Here is an 18,979-nt window from a genome sequence, read left to right on the forward strand (position 1 = left end):
TCATGAATAAATAAAATCTTAAAAAAAAAAAATTATAATTTCCTTATTGAAAAAATGAAATGACCTCCTTACATATTCAGGCATATATGCTATTTAATAAGCACCCTTTATGTGCCAGCACTGTGCTAGGCACACATTAATCAACTATATAATTATAAACCGATAAAGGATTAATAAATGGTAGCTATTTAATATATAGTAAATACTTCCCCCTTTATAAAGAAATTAGAAGCCAGAAAATGATTTCCATTTTACTGTAGGTAACAGGTTGAGAAAGGGAAAGTATTTGCCAGATATCCCACAGCCACTGGCAGAGTGCAGAACTAAAGCATTCCATGACCTCGAATCTTAATGCACAAAACCCTTTACTACATCTCAGGGCTGCTGCTCAATCTTCAGAATGGAGCTGAAACCATGTGTCTAAATAAAGCCTTACATTATGGAGCCTGGTTGTTTCTCACCTCACAGGAGCTCCCAGCTGTGATAAGGGAGGTTTGTGTTCATTTTCCAGAGAGGACAAGCTTGGTGAGGCCCAGCTGGTGAAGTGTCAGAACTGAGATCAAAGCCAGATGGGACTCATGACAGACAAGAACTTCTCCTTAGAAAGAGCAACAATCTTCTGGAGTCTCACAGGCCCAGATTTTAGCAAAAAGTGGTTAATGAAAACAGGCATTACAGCTTGCAAATCAGATAAATTATGAAATTTATTTATATTTCACCATTTAAAAGCCAGAACATAACAAATTTCACTTTCTGGAAAGTCTTCTTATTAGAAATACATGAAGTGCACTTAATACAAGGAATTCGGTTTCTTGGTACCACCAGAGAAATGGACACACACTCACCCGTTCCCTCAAATGAAGGCTTTGTCAAATTTCCCTCCAAACTTAGACCTCTCCATTCAGGGAGGTCTGAGTTAACTTTTTCCAGAAATTACAGTGAAGACACGGACCTTAACATTTGGGCCCTCCCAAGCAACATCACATTAGAAAAAATTCTTTTGCCCCCAAAGGGCCCCGTCTTTGCTGGTTACTAGGCATCTGCAGCCCCTACTAGCAGAGGGAGAGGCCCACGACAGCAGTACACACAGGCCCAAAGCTCTCTGCCACTTGCAACCTCAGCCACTGACCAGAAAAACTTGCCATGGTCAGTATAGAGAGGTCTGACACACAAAAAAAATGAACCTAAATCCACATGCCTTTTGGTCAATCAGAGGTTCTGCTCCTACAGATTAGACTGACAGGTCTTAGCCTTGTATTTATTAGTATTTGCAAAACATGGTGAACTTCAAGTTTTTTGAGCTATTATCAAAGCAAGCTTCCAGTAGACAGTTTCCAACAACAAGTGCCCACAAGAGACGTATTTGCCTTCTGAACAGTGTTGTCTTGTCAAAAAGAGCAGGCTGTGATACTAGATTTCCTATAACCTCTGCTTTAGAGAGCAAGTTTTCATGTGGAAACCAGTTTCATAAGGAAACCATTTGTGATAGAAAAGCAATAGTCAGTTTAATCTAAGTTACCAAATTAAAAAAAAAAAAAAACTACAGTATCCACCAGAGCCCCTAAACCCCCTCCTTCTTATTCATTTGAGGACTCCTCATGCTTAAAGGACAAGAACGTAAGCAGGCTCCCAAACAGAAAGGTAAACGTGACCCAGTCATTTGAAAATACCACATTAGTTTGAAAATCAAAACCAAAAAACTATGGCCCTCACACTGCTCTTAGCTGACTGACCCTCCTCCCCACTTATGGATAAATGGAGTTTAACTTTCCTAACCTAGAAACACTTATTCTCACTAAAAATATATGGTTACACCTTATCCTAAAAAGGCACCATGCAGGCATTTAAGATTGAACCAGTTAATTCTATGGGTGTGCAGGAGTGGCAGGAAAATATCACTAATCAAAACTTCCAGCATCGGATCATGCTAAACCCAGAACATTCACCCCAACAGGCCTTTTGAAATGTTTCCCAGGAGGTAAACTCGTTTTTGGCAGCTGCTGCTAAGTACCAACTAACAAGAACTTACACCACACAGAAGGAGCTCCATCAGTGATCAGACACGCTACTGCCAGAGGTCACACACCTCAGGGACAAGGAGAGGAGATGCTGGTCTCATTTGTGCTATTCATGACCTAGAAAAGGTCCTGGCTGGCTCAGAGGACCTGAGAGATGAACACTAGATGAGAGGAACAAGTGTGAAACAAGGACAGGTAGAGAAGCTGGGGTCTCCTCCAGGAGAGGAAGATGCAGCTCCAGGAAGTAGCTGAGGAGCAAGACCAGACATGTGACAAAATTAACGGTAGGGAAGACCCCAAGGAAAGGACAGGCCTGACTTAGAGACCTCTTTCCCTGTTAGAAGTGAGCCTATCCTAACACCACAGCTCACTTCCAGGTCTGTTGTACATTTAAGGTGTATGAGTCACATGTTTCACGCCTAACACACAATGGAAGGTCTGGAACATGAGACGGACAGCAGAGACTGTTCACTGATCGATGATGGAGCGCTGCAACACCTGATTCATCATGTCCTCTTCATCAACATCGTAATCCTATGGGCGAAACACAGACACTAGGCCTCAGCACCGGGTACACGGCAGACTCACATTCAGCAAGAGAAGTGGGATGGGCTCTGTAGAGGACAGCCCAGGACTGATCCCAGCTCCAGTCTGCAAGGCCAGCCATGTAACTGTGGGCAAACTGCTTGACCTCTCTGTGCCCTTGCTGCCTCATCCTGACAGTGAATATACTGATGGCTCCCTCAGGCACAGACCTTGAGGAGCAGAGGGCACCTGCATGGAGCAAGGCACAGACCAAGTGCTCGAATGGGAGTACACTGGAGTGAAACTTGCCTTTTTAATTCAATGAGGCCAAGTTATCCACTTGGTAGAACCTGGGAATCTTATTCCTCTTCACAGCATTAACAAAAAGGACAGCTATTTTGAAGTCTAAATCTCAGACTCTCTCTTAGACTAAGAATAAATATTCTTATGACAACTTAGGAAAGAGTCAAGCTTTCCTTCTCAGGTCCTGAAATACAGCCATTAAGACTGAATACTACTCTGAAATCCTCATGACATATATTTATAAACAAACAAATGGCTTACTTTGAGTAATTGGCCAAATTAATCTATTACTACTATGCCAAGACAACAGTGGTCCCTTCAAAACCGCTCAGCTCTGGGGATCCCTGGGTGGCTCAATGGTTTGGTGTCTGCCTTCGGCCCAGAGCGTGATCCTGGAGTCCCGGGATCGAGTCCCACATCGGGCTCCCTGTATGGAGCCTGCTTCTCCTTCTGTCTGTGTCTCTGCCTCTCTCTCTGTGTCTCTCATGAATAAATAAATAAAAGTCTTAAAAAAAAAAAAAAAACGGTCAGCTCTAGGGAGAGGCTACAAACCAGATGAACACTTCTGGTGAGTGGAGGTGTCTTGTTGGACTTGAAGTACTTTAAGAAATGTGATACTTCCTATGAAATTCTACCTTTCCAGTTTCTTGGGGTTGAGCTAGGTGGAGGAGACTGGCACTACTATGCCTGTATCTATGCCTGTATCTCCATATAGTAACGATCAGCTGGAGCTGATGGCAACATAGCACGTGTCGGATACTGCCTAGCTTTCAAATCCTCATGACCGCTGCCATTACTTGCCAGGTCCCGATGGGCATCTGAGCTTCAGGATCCTAAGCCAGGTTCTATAATAGGTAAAAACTACACATACCAAAAGAAAGTGGGAAGAATTTTTGGGAAAAAACCCAGGGAGCAAGCTTTCACTATGTTTCATTGCAAATGACTGGCCAGTTTGCTTTCGTAAATACCACACAACAAAGGCTCTGGCCACTCACTGGGCTCCCGAGTATAGACCACACAGCTGCTGTTCCTGGGAGCCCATCATATCAGTGACAAACTCAACAATGAGACCCATAGTTCTCTAGGCAAGAGAAGGGAGGTCCTTGTGCTGTACCCCCAGGGGAAGGATCAGGGCCCAGGCTCCAGACTCACCACAAAAGTATCATAAGAAAATTGGTGCCGGCGCTGGATGTGCTCTATGAAGTTGGCGCTGCGGTAGTTGGGGTCTCCCCAGGGCATCGAGGCACATATTGGGCAAACCTTTCAACAAAGAAGCATAGTCTTAGACACCTGACATTTGAGCTGACATTAGCCCTCTGTGGCCTGTATCTGGCCTCCTTTCTTCCAGGGCAGTCTTCCTAACACACCCGTGGCCTGGCCATTCCTTCAAATGCACATTAGTATCCTAGAAAATAGTGTCAGCCTCCTACTCGGGTCAATGACACTGAGAATGCAAAAAAGCTTTGGCTATGATACCACCCTTTTCTGATACCCTACTGTGACCAGGACGTGTGTCAGCCCAATAAGGGCCTAAACCCAGCACACAAAATAATCCAAAAACACAAAGAAAATCAAGGAAATGACAAATGAACCATATCCTGAAGAAGTAAAACACAGCCTCCTGTGCTACTTTTACAAAGTCAATGCTCAGATGAGAGGGCTAAGGCTGAAAAGCCCTCACATAAGTTGATCTGGGCTCTGACGATTGGGAGGTATTTGGAATGACAAAAATAACATGAAAGGGTGCTTTAGCAGGCAGGCAGTTGCACAGAGAGGCCAGGCGGCAGCAATAGAGGCCAACAGCCAGGCGATCAGTCTGGCTAGAATGCAAAATTCAGAGGTGGACAGAAGAGCTGGGCCAGGGGAAGCAGCAGGCCTAAGTGGTGGCTTGGAGATAGAACCCCACCCATTTACAAGTAAGATAGGATGACAAAAGTGAGTGGCAAGAGGTCAATCTGAAATGGTGTAAGACTCCTTGGTGGAAGGAGCTGGGCTGGTGCTGGAATGTGAGTCAGGTCCAGAGACAGAGAAGTGGCTTCCAATGGGAAGGGCTAAAACATTAACAGGTAAGGAATATATAGATGGAAAGGGAACAGAACAGAGGGCCAACAGCTGATGAAAGAGAGGCTTCAACAGACACAGAACAACCAGAGGAATTTCAGGAAGCCAAAAGAGGAAAGAAAAGAGAAAATGGGTTGCAATACCAGAAACCGCAGAATACTCTAGCACTATCAAATTTATGAATGCACTTAGCCTTTAACCAAATTAACACACATCTAAGACTGTATTTTATTAAATAAACACAAACAAAGATGTGTTAAAAATTCATGGCTGCATTTTAAAACTTACCATGCAAATTAATTTCAAACCTAAAGAAAAGTAGATAGTACGTTGATGATCCATCCTTCATCCCCAACACCTAGATTTTAGTTTGGCATACTTATTTCCGGAAAAAAAATCAGACATTTTAAAGTAAGACACACTATCTCACCTGTAACTGTTTCACTAGTCCTCAACACAGGAACTTTCCTTTACGTATCCCATACCATAATCCCACCTGTCAACAATAATTCTTTAGAAGCATTTAATACCCAGTCCTCACTCAAATTTCCTGATACAGTCTAAAACTGACTTCACTGTTCATTAATAAGGGACCAATTAAACTGCAGCACAGACAGGTAACAGAAAACTGTGACGCTCATTAAAAAAGCAGATCTACATGTACAGATGTGGGGGTAGATGTTAAAAGCACTGATTCAGTGTGTAGAATGTGCTGTTATTTGCATAAAAAGGGGAAAATACAGGAATCTCCCAAGAACATCTGGAAACTACAGATGTCTTTGAATTACATGAGTTTCCATTTTTCCACACACAGCTGAGTACTGACATGCCAATGAGCATAAAAGAGAACCATTTCTGATGTTTTGGAGAGAAAATTGGTTTAGGAGCCAGGACACTGGTTCCAGTACCAGCTCTGCTGCTAACTAACTCTATAATGTGGCCAATCCACTTAACTTGAATGGCACAAAAATTTCTTCCTTCACTCCCGTCTAAGAAGTGCAGGGCAGGATGGTGGTAGAAAATGAATTTCAGTCTCTATCGTTTTACTTCATTAACATCCATTACCGTTTTCATAATTACTAACATAGTTAAGCTTATCTGGCGAAATTTAAAATGGAAAATGCATAGTGAGGGCAGGTGGGTGGAGTTTGTACCTTTCTGCACTTGCTCTTTCAATGAGTAATCAGTTTTTGTTTTTGTTGTTAAAGATTTTTAATTTTTTTTATATTTATTTTTATATTTAATTTAATTTTTTATATTTAATTTATATTTTATTTTTAAATTATTTATTATGAGACACAGAGACACAGGCAGAGGGAGAAGCAGGCTCCTCACAGGGAGCCTGATGTGGGACTTAATCCCTGGACCCCGGGATCACACCCTGAGCCAAAGGCAGATGCTCAACTGCTGAGCCACCTAGTTGCCTCTGAGTAATCAGTCATTAAGAACCACAACTAAAACATCTTGAAGAAATGGCTAAAACCTTGGCTATGGGTATTTTTTGTTTTTGTTTCTGTTTTTTACGGAATGTAACTCTTATCTTGCCTACTGAAGCCAAAGAACGTGTACTATGAAGTTTCTGGAACCACAGAAAAATAACAGGTTCAATGACCACTTCAGGTTAGCATCTGCCTACAGAAATTTCAAAAGTCATCTCTGTAACAAAGATATAAATGTTAGATGAAGATTAGTATCAAACGGTGAGGCTACTTCTGAGTGAGAATAATCAATTCTTTCTGAGTGATCTCAGGAAAGGCTGGCAGGCCAGAGAGACACTTTTTATACCATGAACTGACTACATATGAAGAAGATATATTTAAAAAATTGTACAGAAGTGGGGCGCCTGGGTGGCTCAGTCAAAAGCATCTGCCTTTGGCTTGAGTCATGATCCCAGGGTCCTGGATCCAGCCCTACATTGGCTCCCTGATCAGCAAGGAGTCTTGCTTCTCCCTCTGCCTCTGCCCCTCCCCCTGCTAGTGCTTGCTCGCTAATTAATAAATAAAATGTTTAAGAAAATTGCAGGGGGCACCCCTGGTGGCGCAGTGCTTTAGTGCCGCCTGCAGCCCAGGGTCTGATCCTGGAGACCCAGGATTGAGTCCCACGTCGGGCTCCCTGCATGGAGCCCGCTTCTCCCTCCGCCTGTGTCTCTGCCTCTCTCTCTCTCTGAATAAAAAAAAAAAAAAAAAAATTCTTATAAAAAAAAAAAAGAAAGAAAATTGCAGGGACGCTTGGGTGGCTCAGTGGTTGGGCGCCTGCCTTAGGCTCAGGGCGTGATCCCGGAGTACCTGGGATCGAGTCCCGCTATCAGGCTCCCTGCATGGAGCCTGCTTCTCCCTCTATGTCTCTGCCTCTTTCTCCCTCTGTGTCTCTCATGAATAAATAAATAAAATCTTAAAAAAAAAAAAATTGCAATGGTTCAGAAAGCAAGGACTCAAGAAGCCAGCTGGGACCATGGAGAACATGATGTCATCAGGGGTGGAAGCTGAATCTGGAGGGAATAAAGGGTTTGAAGAGACAGCAGCAGCAGCTGGAAAATGACAAGCTTGAGGGAAAAGATCAACTAAACACTAGAGAGCACAGATTGAATATTCCTCCCACTAAGGAGCCAGGGAAGATGGGCGTATCTAAGGAAAACAAGGGCAAGGCATCGGTAGAGGGCAAAGCTGAGGTGAGAGGAGTGAAGACACAGGATGGGGCAAGCCACAGGACCAGGGAAGTCTTACTTTGTGCTAGGCCCTACATTCAGTCCTCTCTATGGGTCTGAGGACACACTTAAGAGTCAGACTTGGAAAGCATCCTTCTCCTGAATACAAAATGGAATGATAAGGACAAGGAAGAAGGGATGCAAATTCAAGTGCTCACAGTGACCAGATTAGTAAGACACATGAGCAAAGGAGGATGAATATAAACCCATCCCATCTAGGTGGGTAGCAACTACTCTAGGCCAGCTGGCTCTTGCCTGAACTCCCAGTTTCTCAAATGTAGAGCATCAAGACTGAGAAATCTTCGGATTTTTAAAGATTAAAAAGGAAGTTAAAATGTGTACAGGTCAGATGTATCCCACAGACTGCCAGTCTGTAACCTCAGAGGTAGATCAGAGAGCAATGGAGACAGAAGGAGGAAGAAAGAAAGGAATTCACACCTGATATTCTGAAGTAAGTTAAAAGCAGGATTCAGTGTTACCTGTGGAAAGGATGAGAACAGTTCATGCCATGAATTTAATGCAAACAGTGCTCAGAACAGCCATCAGAGAGTGTGTGTGCCTAGCAGCAATAGGGCCTGGCTGAAAATGACCCACAATGAGCTAAGCTGGCCAAGTTCCCCAGTGAGAGGAGTTGGGAAAAGCAAACCAGAGGGAATTTATCTGTCAAATCTGTCACAGCACAACAGTAAGAGCTCAGGGAGCTCAGTGTAAAAAGTGGCTGTATTAACCGGAATGTGGGCTTGGTAAGGAGTTCAATAAAGTCAAGAGAAGATCTAGGGTATTCTCAAACAGGCCACCTGTATCTTAAAATTTGCAGCAAAAGAAAAATAAAGAATGCCACCAGACCTAATCCAATTAACAAAAGCTCATGCAAATACTAAAGTCTATGCACCACCTTTTAAGGCAAGGGAGCTGACGTTTGCCTATAAATCTAGGTATACAGTCAAGAGAGCAGCCTAAAATAAATGGAAAAACTGAAAACTATGGAGGAGGTTGTATCAAGATCTAGCCTGTCAATGACATTAAGAGGGAAGGGGGCCCCTGGCTGGCTTAGTCAGTGATGTGTGTGACTCTTGATCTTGGGGTTGTTGAGTTTAAGCTCTACAATGAACATAGGGCTTACTTGGGAAAAAAAAAAAAAAAAAGAGGAAAGGGTAATACTGCAGACATAGACCACATTAAAACAAAACCACATGCCAGTCTTGATACTTAAACTGAGAAGACTGATAAGCACTTTCTTAATCATTTCATACATTCTCTTTCCCCACAACTACAGATAAACTAGGGAAATGGTAGCTTTGCAGAGGACAAACTTTGTGGACACCAAGGGATCCAAGTTAACATAACCAATGACAGGGCCAACAGACATCCCATGACCCCTGACGTGGCACCCGGAGCACACATTGCTCATGGAACTTCTCCACCTCTAATGATGAAGAATCAGACACACCCAAATTGAAGGACATCTGACAAAACAACTGGCCTGTCCTCTTTATAAATGTTAAAGTAATGAATGGCGAAGAAAGGCCGAGGGAGGGATCCCTGGGTGGCACAGCGGTTTGGAGCCTGCCTTTGGCCCAGGGCGCGATCCTGGAGACCCAGGATCGAATCCCACGTCGGGTTCCCAGTGCATGGAGCCTGCTTCTCCCTCTGCCTGTGTCTCTACCTCTCCCTCTCTCTCTCTCTCTCTATCATAAATTAAAAAAAAAAAAAAGGAAAAAAGGAAAAAAAAAAGAAAGGCCAAGGAACAGAGACACGACAACTACATATAACACAAAGATACAGGATTTAGGGGAAGATATTGCAATGAAGGATATTCCAATATTAAAATTTCAAGGTATTCCACACCCCCTACTTTTTTTTTTTTTTTTTTTTTTTTAAGTAATCTCTATGACCAGTGCAGGGCTCAAACTCACAACTCCAAGATTAGGAGTCACATTCTATACTGACTAAGCCAGCCAGGCACCCCCTAAAATTGTTAAAATTTAAACATGTATTCTGTATTAAATATTAGATTCTGTCAATGTTACACTTCCTGAGTGTGACAAACACAAAAACTAAGATTTTTTTAAAAATATGATTTTTTAAGAAAATGTTCTTGCTCTTAGGAGATAGATACATGCTGAAGTATACAGGAGCAAAAAGTCATAGTATCTGCAACTTATCACTGAATGATGAGCAAAAAATATGTACATATAGAGTATCATGAAACAAATATGGTAAAATGTTATCATCTGTGAATCCAGGTGAAGGATACACAGGAGATCAGTGTATATAAAAGAAAAATTACAAAGTCCAGGTCATCTTACCACAGATTTGGTGTCCGTGCTGTGGCATAACTTGCAGTGCTCCACTAGTCCTTCCTGATCAAAGTTTTTCTCAGGACAGTAAGGGCAAGGAAAGGTGTAGCGATTGGGGACATTCCTGGAAGATGAAAGGCAGGAAAACAGAAGAAACCTGAGTACTTTTCTACACTTCGACTACTGTACTCCCCCAAAAAAGGAGCAAAGTGCAATGTGTTATGACAGGGATTCTGACAATCACTTCAGAATGAGATCAAATGTTGAAAGTAATAGAGCTAATACTTGAAGTGAGCATCAGAGTCCTCCCCACAACCCCCCTCCCCACCCCTAACACAAAAACTGACATGAGCTGTAGCCAGAATAACAATTATACCTCTACTTCCCCAAACTCCTACAACTAAACCCTTCAACATGCAAAGTGTCCACTGTCTTCATAGCAAAGATGACCTCCACCTAAAGGAGTGTTTGAGTCATTTACCTTGGCTGAAGGGAGGCATCCTTGGTGGTGGCCTTCACACCTTCCATGATGTAATTCTGGTATTTGGAACAGGTAGCCACATGGGCCCGAATCTTGGATAGGAAGAACTTAGATAGGAAGAATCAGAGCCCACAAGTTAGTCAGTACCAACACAGTCCCAAAGCAAGGTCAAAATGAAAACCAGACCTGAACCACTCTGGCAAACAATCTCACCAGACTCCTGGCTATGCTGACAGGGCTGAAAGCAAGTTTGTTGCAGGCTTTTTGTTAATACCAAGGCTGATAATCTTATTTAACCAACCCAGGACATCTGCTTCCACTCTAAAATAACTCTCCTAGAGGTTTGCTTTTATTCAAGGTATGCTCTCTGCTCACATACTCCAAATGCAGTGAAGGTTTAAAAGTTTTCCACATAGCATTCTAACTTGCTCCTCTAGGCAGTCCAGGTGGCTCAGTGGTTTAGCACCGCCTTCAGCCCAGGGTGTGATCCTGGAGACCCGGGACCGAGTCCCAGGCTGGGCTCCCTGCATGGAGCCTGCTTCTCCCTCTGCCTGTGTCTCTGCATCTCTCTTTCTCTCATGAGTGAATAAATAAAATCTTTTAAAAATTTTTTAAAAATAAATAAACTTGCTCCTCATAGTAAGCCAAGAACACATTTCATTATGTGCAGCAGGAAAAAAAAAAAAAAGTAATCATTTAAATAAAAGAGATAAACACCAGTAATTCTAATTAAAATTACAGAATGCCACATTGTGATAAATGATCTTAAAAAAAAAAACTGAAATCTAAATTCCATTTCCCCTATAAAATCTAGTCCTTGCAAGATGGAAAGAGAAAGAAAACCTAGAGGAGAGTGCTTCATCGCAGGTGTTCTAAAAGCAAAGGAAAAGTATAAGGAATGAAGAAAGAGGAGAGATAAAGAGAAGATAAGACATTTTTGGAGGTATAGTAGTACACCTGGAAATATAATACAATATAATAACTAATCTTTAAAAATGGAGAAAAATCAAAAGTATACAGAATAAAACAAAAAAAACCCATCATGCATGTAGTACAAGGATAAAGTAACGGGTAATTTCATTTCAATATCCTGAGTTTCAAAATGAAAGGAAACCACAAGAAAAAAAAAGAAAGCTTCATTATTTGAGCTCCAGCTTACCATAATGCTCCCTTCTGTCTTACCTCCAGCTAAAGAACTTGACTTCAAGCTGCCAACCAAAGAGCTCCCAATTAAAAGGGATAGGAAACAGCCCTATTCAGAATGATAGTCACTCTGTAGCCCTAGTGCTAAATCACTCTGAAAGAAAAGAAGGTAAAGTATATCCATTCTATGGCCATCCATACTAATATGTTAGTAATGAAACGGACAGGTTGTCTAGTAAGTCATTAAGTGAAAAAAATTTTTCAAAAGTGAGAAAAAGCTCTAGAACTAGAGTATGCTCCTATTTTGTAAAATTCCTACATCTGTGTTTGTCAAAGGGCAGAAAATATTTTGCAGCCTTCTAAACCCAATCACTTTTTTTTTTTTTCCCAATCACTTTTTTTCTTTTTCTTTTTTTTTTTTCCCAATCACTTTTAAAGAGGTAATCTCTGGAGTGGGAAACAAGCCTACAGTATTTCATATGCTTTACGGTCTGAAATGAACAGAATCATAATTTTGAAACCTGTAAGACTGTGTGTGTGTATAGCTTGGAAAACGAGATTGTAGTTTTTCTCCTCTATAATTATAATAGATGTTGAAATACACTTGATTCTAGCATGATTATACAAAAAAGCACGGGTGCATTTCGAATGTTAGGTATTGTTTTTACAATCACGTAATTTCATACTAATCTTTATGTCATGATTCCTCCCTGTCAAGTACTAAAAAATTCAAATATTTTTATATCTATAATGATAAAGATTGTAAAATTTCCCCTCTAGCTCACTGCAGCAAGTGACTTCCTTTTTTTTTTTGTTTTTTTTGTTTTTGTTTTTGCAGCAGGTAACTTCTAGATGTTTATCTTATTTTACACTTAAAAAAATTAAGAAATAGCATTCTGTCATTACATTCTAATGGAAATTACACATACTGCTTTGGAAAAGTGGCTCTTTTATAGGGAAAAAACTAGGATAATGGACTTCTATGGTTTTCAAAGCTACAATATATAATACACTAAACCAACTGTTAAAAGAACAAAGCAAAACCAATAAGGTCACTAAGATGAACCGGCACAGCCATTGCCACAGATAACTAGCATGCACACGTGCTGTAAGTCACCTAGTCATGCTCTAACTTCAGGAACAACGTGGCAACAGCTCTGCGTTTTACCCCCTCTCATTACAGAAAGACACTGACTCTTCCATTTTACTTCCACATACATTTTTACGGCAGCCATGGCAAGAAGTCTCTGTGCTCTCAATCTGCCGCTCGAGCTCCGCGGCTCGGACGCCAGGTGCCAGAGCGCTGCGACACACCCCACAGACAGGCTTCTTCGGCTTCAGACATTCCTGCAGGCATGCAGAGCAAAAGCTAGAACAAGACATACAGAGAACCTGCGTCATGCATTGTGGAGACAAGACAACAAAAATGGATAAACTTTTAAAAAGACATCAATGAATAATGGATTATAAACATACTGCTCCCTGTTCCAGATTCAAATACTGAGTCTTCCCGTGCCAGGAAGGGGATGGGGGAGTGTCCTGCAAAGAACACACAGGTCCAACAACAGAAACAAACACAAACTATCATGATACATAGTGAAAAGGTTTTGTGGCCACAGTCTTCAAACCTTAGCACCTGCCACTGAGGGATCTTGGCGGGGTTTCCTGAACCTCAGTTTCTCCTCTGTGAAATGGAGACAGTAGTAGCCACCTCTGGGATTACTGGAATGGAATATGTTTAGCAGCGTTAAACATATATGAAATGCACCACAAATAGTAGGTGCTATATCATCAGAGGTGAATGTAAAACACTATGAGAAGACAGAGATAAGACCACCTAGTTGTGACCCAAGAAGGACAGTGCTGGTAGGACTTCAGAAGCAGCATTCACAAAACAGCCTTAAAGAGCTCAGCTGGCAGAGGAAGGTAAAAGCATTCCAGGCACTTAGACTTAAAAATTCATGACGCACCTAAGGAAATAAAAGTCTAACATCTTTTTTCATGAATGGTAGGAACCCAGATGTTTAAAGATATCAACAAGGCCAAATCCAAGTTTTAGAAAAATAGCTGAGGTTACCATGGACAAGAGAGTTGATGGTTTTCAAAAAATATTTTTAGGTGAGGAAAGACAGGAGCCTTGAAGTAGAAACCAAACAGATTGGCTAAGGCAAGGAATTCTTTTTTTTTTTTTTTTTTTTTAAGGCAAGGAATTCTAAGAGCCTGAGGCAACAGAGAATTAACGCAGGAAATGATTCAGAATGGAGTCAGTAGTACTTGGGAACTTACTAAATTTGGAGAAGGAAAGTCAAAAAAGGCCAAGTTTCTATCCTGAAACCTATGCAGGGAGTGATGCTGAGATAAGGTATACAGAAAGAAAGGACAATAAAGGGATGGAAACAGCCTGGCTACATACCTGACCTGGGATTTAAGGCAAGATAACAAAACTTGCCAGGAAGAACTCAGGATGTATAATCAAAGGTAACCTATGCCATCTGACAAATTTTTACCATATCTAAGTATTTTCTTCCTCTTTGTGATAAAGCTATATGTTAACACTGCCACACAAAATAAAACAGGCTGGGAGAAATTGAGGGGCCCTAATGATTCACCACTGAGAGCAAAGTGGAGAAAGAAATAAAATTGCTGTCTTCTTAATGCTTATATTCCAAAGTGGATGAAAAATAAAAGTTAGTTTCTGATAGTGATTAAGTATCGGAAGGAAATAGGGCAGCCCTGATGGCCCAGTGGTTTGGCGCCGCCTTCAGCCTGGGGTGTGATCCTGGAGACCAGGGATCAAGTCCCACGTCGGGCTCCCTGCGTGGAGCCTGCTTCTCCCTCTCCATGTGTCTCCGCCCCCCTCTCTCTGTCATGAATAAATAAAATAAGATAAAATATTAAAAAAAAGTATAGGAAGGAAATAAAACAAGGCAAAGAGATGAGCCAAGGTGGATCATACTGAGCTTCTTTAAGGAGGCAATATTTGAGCTAAGACCTAAAACTCCGAGGAGACAGTCACACAAACTTGGACACAAAGAGTTCCACAAAGAGAGGATATACCAAGTACAAAGGGATTTCCAAAAAGCAAAAAGGAGGCCTTTGGGACCATGATATGAAGACCACTGGAAGATGTTAAGTGATTAGGCTGGGCAGGTAAGACAGGCTTGTGGCCATCATTTGACTTAACTATTCTCAAAGGCAGATCACAAGAACCCAAGAGAGCAGAGGGTCCAGAGAAACCAATCCCAGCTGGTAGAAAAAAGCAGCTTCAAGCACACACCAGGACAATTCATTGACCAAATGTTCACAAGCCACTTTGTGCTCCAGTCATCCCCAACATGCAAGCCTGGTTTTAAAAAGTGCCTGTATCTTGGGCTGGCTTTCAGTTTCCCTTTCCTATTTCATAGGCCTTAATACAATTAAGCCTTTTAGGTGCTCCATCCTTTCTGCTACAGTGCTGTGTAAAGAGTTCCTTCTCTTGGGCTCCCAACACCTACCCCTCTCCAGCTATATTCTGCTAAACTGGAGGGACACAGTCATTCAGGGCTTAAAATAAAGTTTTATAAAAACTCAACGCCCCAGCCAGCCAAAGTTACGATACTGGTTTCTAAGCATAAAAGTTAGCAAAAATCTGCCACTAACTAGCCTGAGCAAAAAGCACTTGGCTGGAGCTAAGGGAGATTTGTGCTCCCTTCACAGAGGTGTATTCTTCTGTCTTCAATCAGCATCAGAATTGATGAACACGTGAAACTAGTGTGGTGAGTGCAGAAAGGAACCAAGTTTTGAAACCGAGTACTGCCCCTTGACCTCTGACCTAGGGAAGGTTCACGTGGCTCAAGGAAACTTCAACTTTTGCTGCTCTTCAGTTGGTAAACTGTGCTGAGTCAAGCCTCTTATAACTATTGTGAATGAAATCCAGTGAATTAACACAAAATCAGGTAAAAGCAGTGAGGGGCTGATCCCAAGAAAAAAGGACTCAATAAAAACGCTGTCTAGCCTTCACTTTAATGCTCATGAAATTTGTTTCCACCACCAATTTCTTAGTTCATTCATCCATTACCTGATCTCTCCCCCACAAACCAATTTGATCCCTATGACCCTCCATTTCACACTGAATTTCCCCAATAGTCTGAACATTTGTTAGTCTAATTATCACTTCACTGGCTTGTACACTTTGAGGGCAGAATCATCTTGTTTCTTACTGTGCCAAGACACTGGCACATGGTAAGCACACAAATACTTTAGTCAGTTGAATATAAGATTGGAAGATGGATGCTCAGACACTGCTGGGCAATGGGGATACAGAGAGGGGCAACACAGATAGGATCACTGCCCCTCATGATCCCTAAGTCTGGCTTTATGCAAAGAAGAAGGAAACCCCAGGAGTGAAGCAGGGAAGTAATTCGAGTAGGGATGGTGATAAGGGAGGTAAGTTAAACTGGGACTTGAAGTCTGGAAAGGATTTGGGGTAGCTGGCAGGGGAGATGCAGGTGAGCAGGAAGAGTTCCAGGCTACCTGAACTCCAAGTGGGAACAGCCCAAAACTAGAAAAAGCTTAAGAGTACTTGAAGAAGCAAAAAGCACTCTGTGGCTGGGGAGCCCTTGCCAGGTGCCAAATTATTCTCTGGGCTGGCAAGGAGAAGACACCTGCAGTTCATGTGGGAAGAGTTAGACAATAGTGAGGCTGACCTATGTGAGCCTCAGTTCCCTCACCTGCCATATGGCTGCCAACCCTCTTTCCCTGTAGTACTGCTGTAGGAGAAAGAATACCTGTGAGGCCCAACAGGTGCCTATCTGTCTACTCTCCAGTAAAGGTGTCCTAAAACCAATGCCAAGGTGATGCTGAGGATAATAAGCACTGTAGACCACCAGTGAGGAAATGCCAACCCCCCAATGGCAAGAAGTGACCACATTTTCTACAGTCCTCTCAACTGAGGTGTTGGCGCGTCTGATGGGAGCAAGGCTTAGATTCAAATCCCAAGGGGGCGCCTGAGTGGCGCAGCGGTTGAGCGCCCGCCTTCGGCCCAGGGCATGACCCGGGATCGAGTCCCACGTCGGGCTCCCTGCATGGATGGAGCCTGCTTCTCCCTCTGCCTGTGTCTCTCGTGAATAAATAAAAGCTTTAAAAAAAAAAATCCCAACAACCTCGAGCACCTACCCCAACCGAGGGTCTGTATTAGCAATTTTCCCACATATCCCCTTCAGCCGTCGTGACCAGCGTATTAGCGGCAAGCGGGCCAGGGAGGCTTAATTTCAAACAAAACGCAGCAAACCTCGGACACAAGCAGGAATGCTAACAATCGCTATCTGTGACTCCCAACCCCTTTCCGTTGACGGCAGCCTGGTGAGATTCTACCATCAAGACTTCCCTTTTGTTCTTTTTTAGTCTAGTTTTCGGCGTTTTTCCAACTTCAGTGCACATTCGAATTACTTGGCGGAACTGGACACCTGACGCCATATACGTACCATGTACTTCGGGAGCAACGCTCAGGCTTTCAAGGGCAACGGTGGCTCTCCGAGGGCCGATTTTATATTTTTCGAGTGAACTCCACGCCCAAAGCGGGGCCCGAAATGACGACCTCCAGAATCGAGTCACATGCTCCACCTGAAGGAGCGAGCCAGGCGCCCCACCTGATCCCCAACAGGGTGCGACTTCCACTATCGCGGGTGAGGAGTCTCACAGGCCCCCTCACAGGAGGCGCTCACCAGACGACGCGATACTTGGAAGCGAGCAGGGCCGAGAAGCGCCCCGCCGACTTCCACGCGCCTTCAGGAGCCCCGTTGGGCCCCAGGAAGAGGCCCCTCTGGCCCGGTCCTCGCGCTTCCGCTCCGAGACCCTCCCCGCCCGGGCCGCGCCCCTCCCCATTCAGATCCCCCCCACCTCACCCCCCACCTCCGACCAGGCCCTGGCTCGCCGCTTACACGTGACCGCAGGGCACTTGCACGGGCTTCTCGTACACTTCTAAGCACACGGGACACGTGAAGCGGCCCAGCGGGTCGGACTCCGCTGCGGGCCCAGCCCGTTGCGCACAACCCTCACGCTCCTGCTGTTGCGCCGCCATCTTGCTGCCGCGCCGAGCGGCGCAACGGCGGCCGAGAAGGAGGAGCCCGAGGGGGTGGGGCCGAGGCCGCGGGCTAGCGCGCGCTCGGGGCGGGGCTTGCGCCCGCCGGGGCGGGGCTAAGGCGGGACCTTGCGCGGCGAGGGACGCTCGGGGCGGGGCTTATCGAAAGGACGCGCGGCTGGGGAGGGGCTTGTGGGCGGGCCACGCCCCTGCCCCGCCCCCTCGCCACCCCCGACGGGCGGGAGGGAGGGAGAGAGGGAGGGGGCGAGGCCGCGGGAAATCTGGAAAATGTGGAAGTCAGATCCAGACACCTGCAGAATTGGAACAGGCTTTGTGTTCCAACTGCTGCTTCCTCAATTTAAATCATTACTATTACTTGATATTTCACCCCAAATCGAGTTGCCTTTTCTTTAAATTTAGGCAAACAGGGGATCCCTGGGTGGCGCAGCGGTTTGGCGCCTGCCTTTGGCCCAGGGCTTGATCCTGGAGACCTGGGATCAAATCCCACGTCGGGCTCCTGGTGCATGGAGCCTGCTTCTCCCTCTGCCTCTCTCTCTCTGTGTGTGACTATCATACATAAAAATAAAAAAACAATAAATTTAGGCAAACAAATTTCATTTAAAAATTTTTTTTCAAGGGAAATTTTATTTTATTTTATTTTTAAGATTTATTTATTTATTTATTTATTTATTTATTTATTTATTTATTTATTTATTTATTTATTCAGAGAGAGCGAAAGAGAGGCAGAGACCCAGGCAGAGAGAGAAGCAGGCTCCATGCAGGGAGCCCGACGTGGGACCTGATCCTGGGTCTCCAGGATCACACCCCGGGCTGCAGGTGGCGCTAAACCGCTGCCCCTTTAGGGCTGCCCCTAAAGGAAATTTTAAAGAGAGATCTGTCATCACTCCTGAACTATGATAAGAAAATAATCACTTATTTCTAAGAGCATTGTAAACACAAAGTAGAAACAACACAGCCTTATTAACGCATGCCGGATACCGTTGACACTGAAAAGGGAGATTAGCCATTACTAGAGGTGTTGAAGACACGCTATGGCCATAAATGAGCCGGCCTAGTGAAAGCAGAAGTGGGAGGCTGGTCTCCCTCAGTGAGTGAGTCACCAAGCTTCGGTGCTGTGTTCACCCACCCCGTGGCCATGGGGCCCAACTCCCGCTCTGTAGAGATGGGGAAGCTGAGGCCACCGGAGATAGTCTAAACCTCAACCTCACAAGAACTGGGCTGACCTGGAGCCCAGATCTTTTGATTGCCAACTTTATCCACTTTCTACTGCACCAAATTGGCTCTTGTAGACAGCCCACTGAACAAAAGATACATCTTGTTAAAAGGCAGGCTCTGCTAACAATTCTAACCAGGTTTTCTTAACCT

General features: G+C 43.8%; 1 protein-coding gene across 1 annotated transcript; it reads right to left on the reverse strand.

The window, feature by feature from the left end:
- Window positions 1–686: 686 nt before the first annotated feature.
- RNF114 (ring finger protein 114) lies at window positions 687–17,725 on the reverse strand. Its single transcript, XM_026014658.2, has 6 exons — window positions 17,454–17,725; window positions 12,754–12,904; window positions 10,393–10,499; window positions 9,921–10,035; window positions 3,999–4,106; window positions 687–2,552 (listed from the first exon to the last, which is right to left on the reverse strand). Exons 1-6 carry the CDS (start codon window positions 17,591–17,593, stop codon window positions 2,487–2,489), a joined length of 687 nt encoding a protein of 228 aa, XP_025870443.1. The 5' UTR covers window positions 17,594–17,725; the 3' UTR covers window positions 687–2,486.
- Between the last annotated feature and the right edge of the window lie 1,254 nt (window positions 17,726–18,979).

The sequence above is a fragment of the Vulpes vulpes genome, chromosome 14 (genome assembly GCF_048418805.1).
Source record: "Vulpes vulpes isolate BD-2025 chromosome 14, VulVul3, whole genome shotgun sequence".
NCBI classification, from domain to species: Eukaryota; Metazoa; Chordata; class Mammalia; order Carnivora; family Canidae; genus Vulpes; species Vulpes vulpes.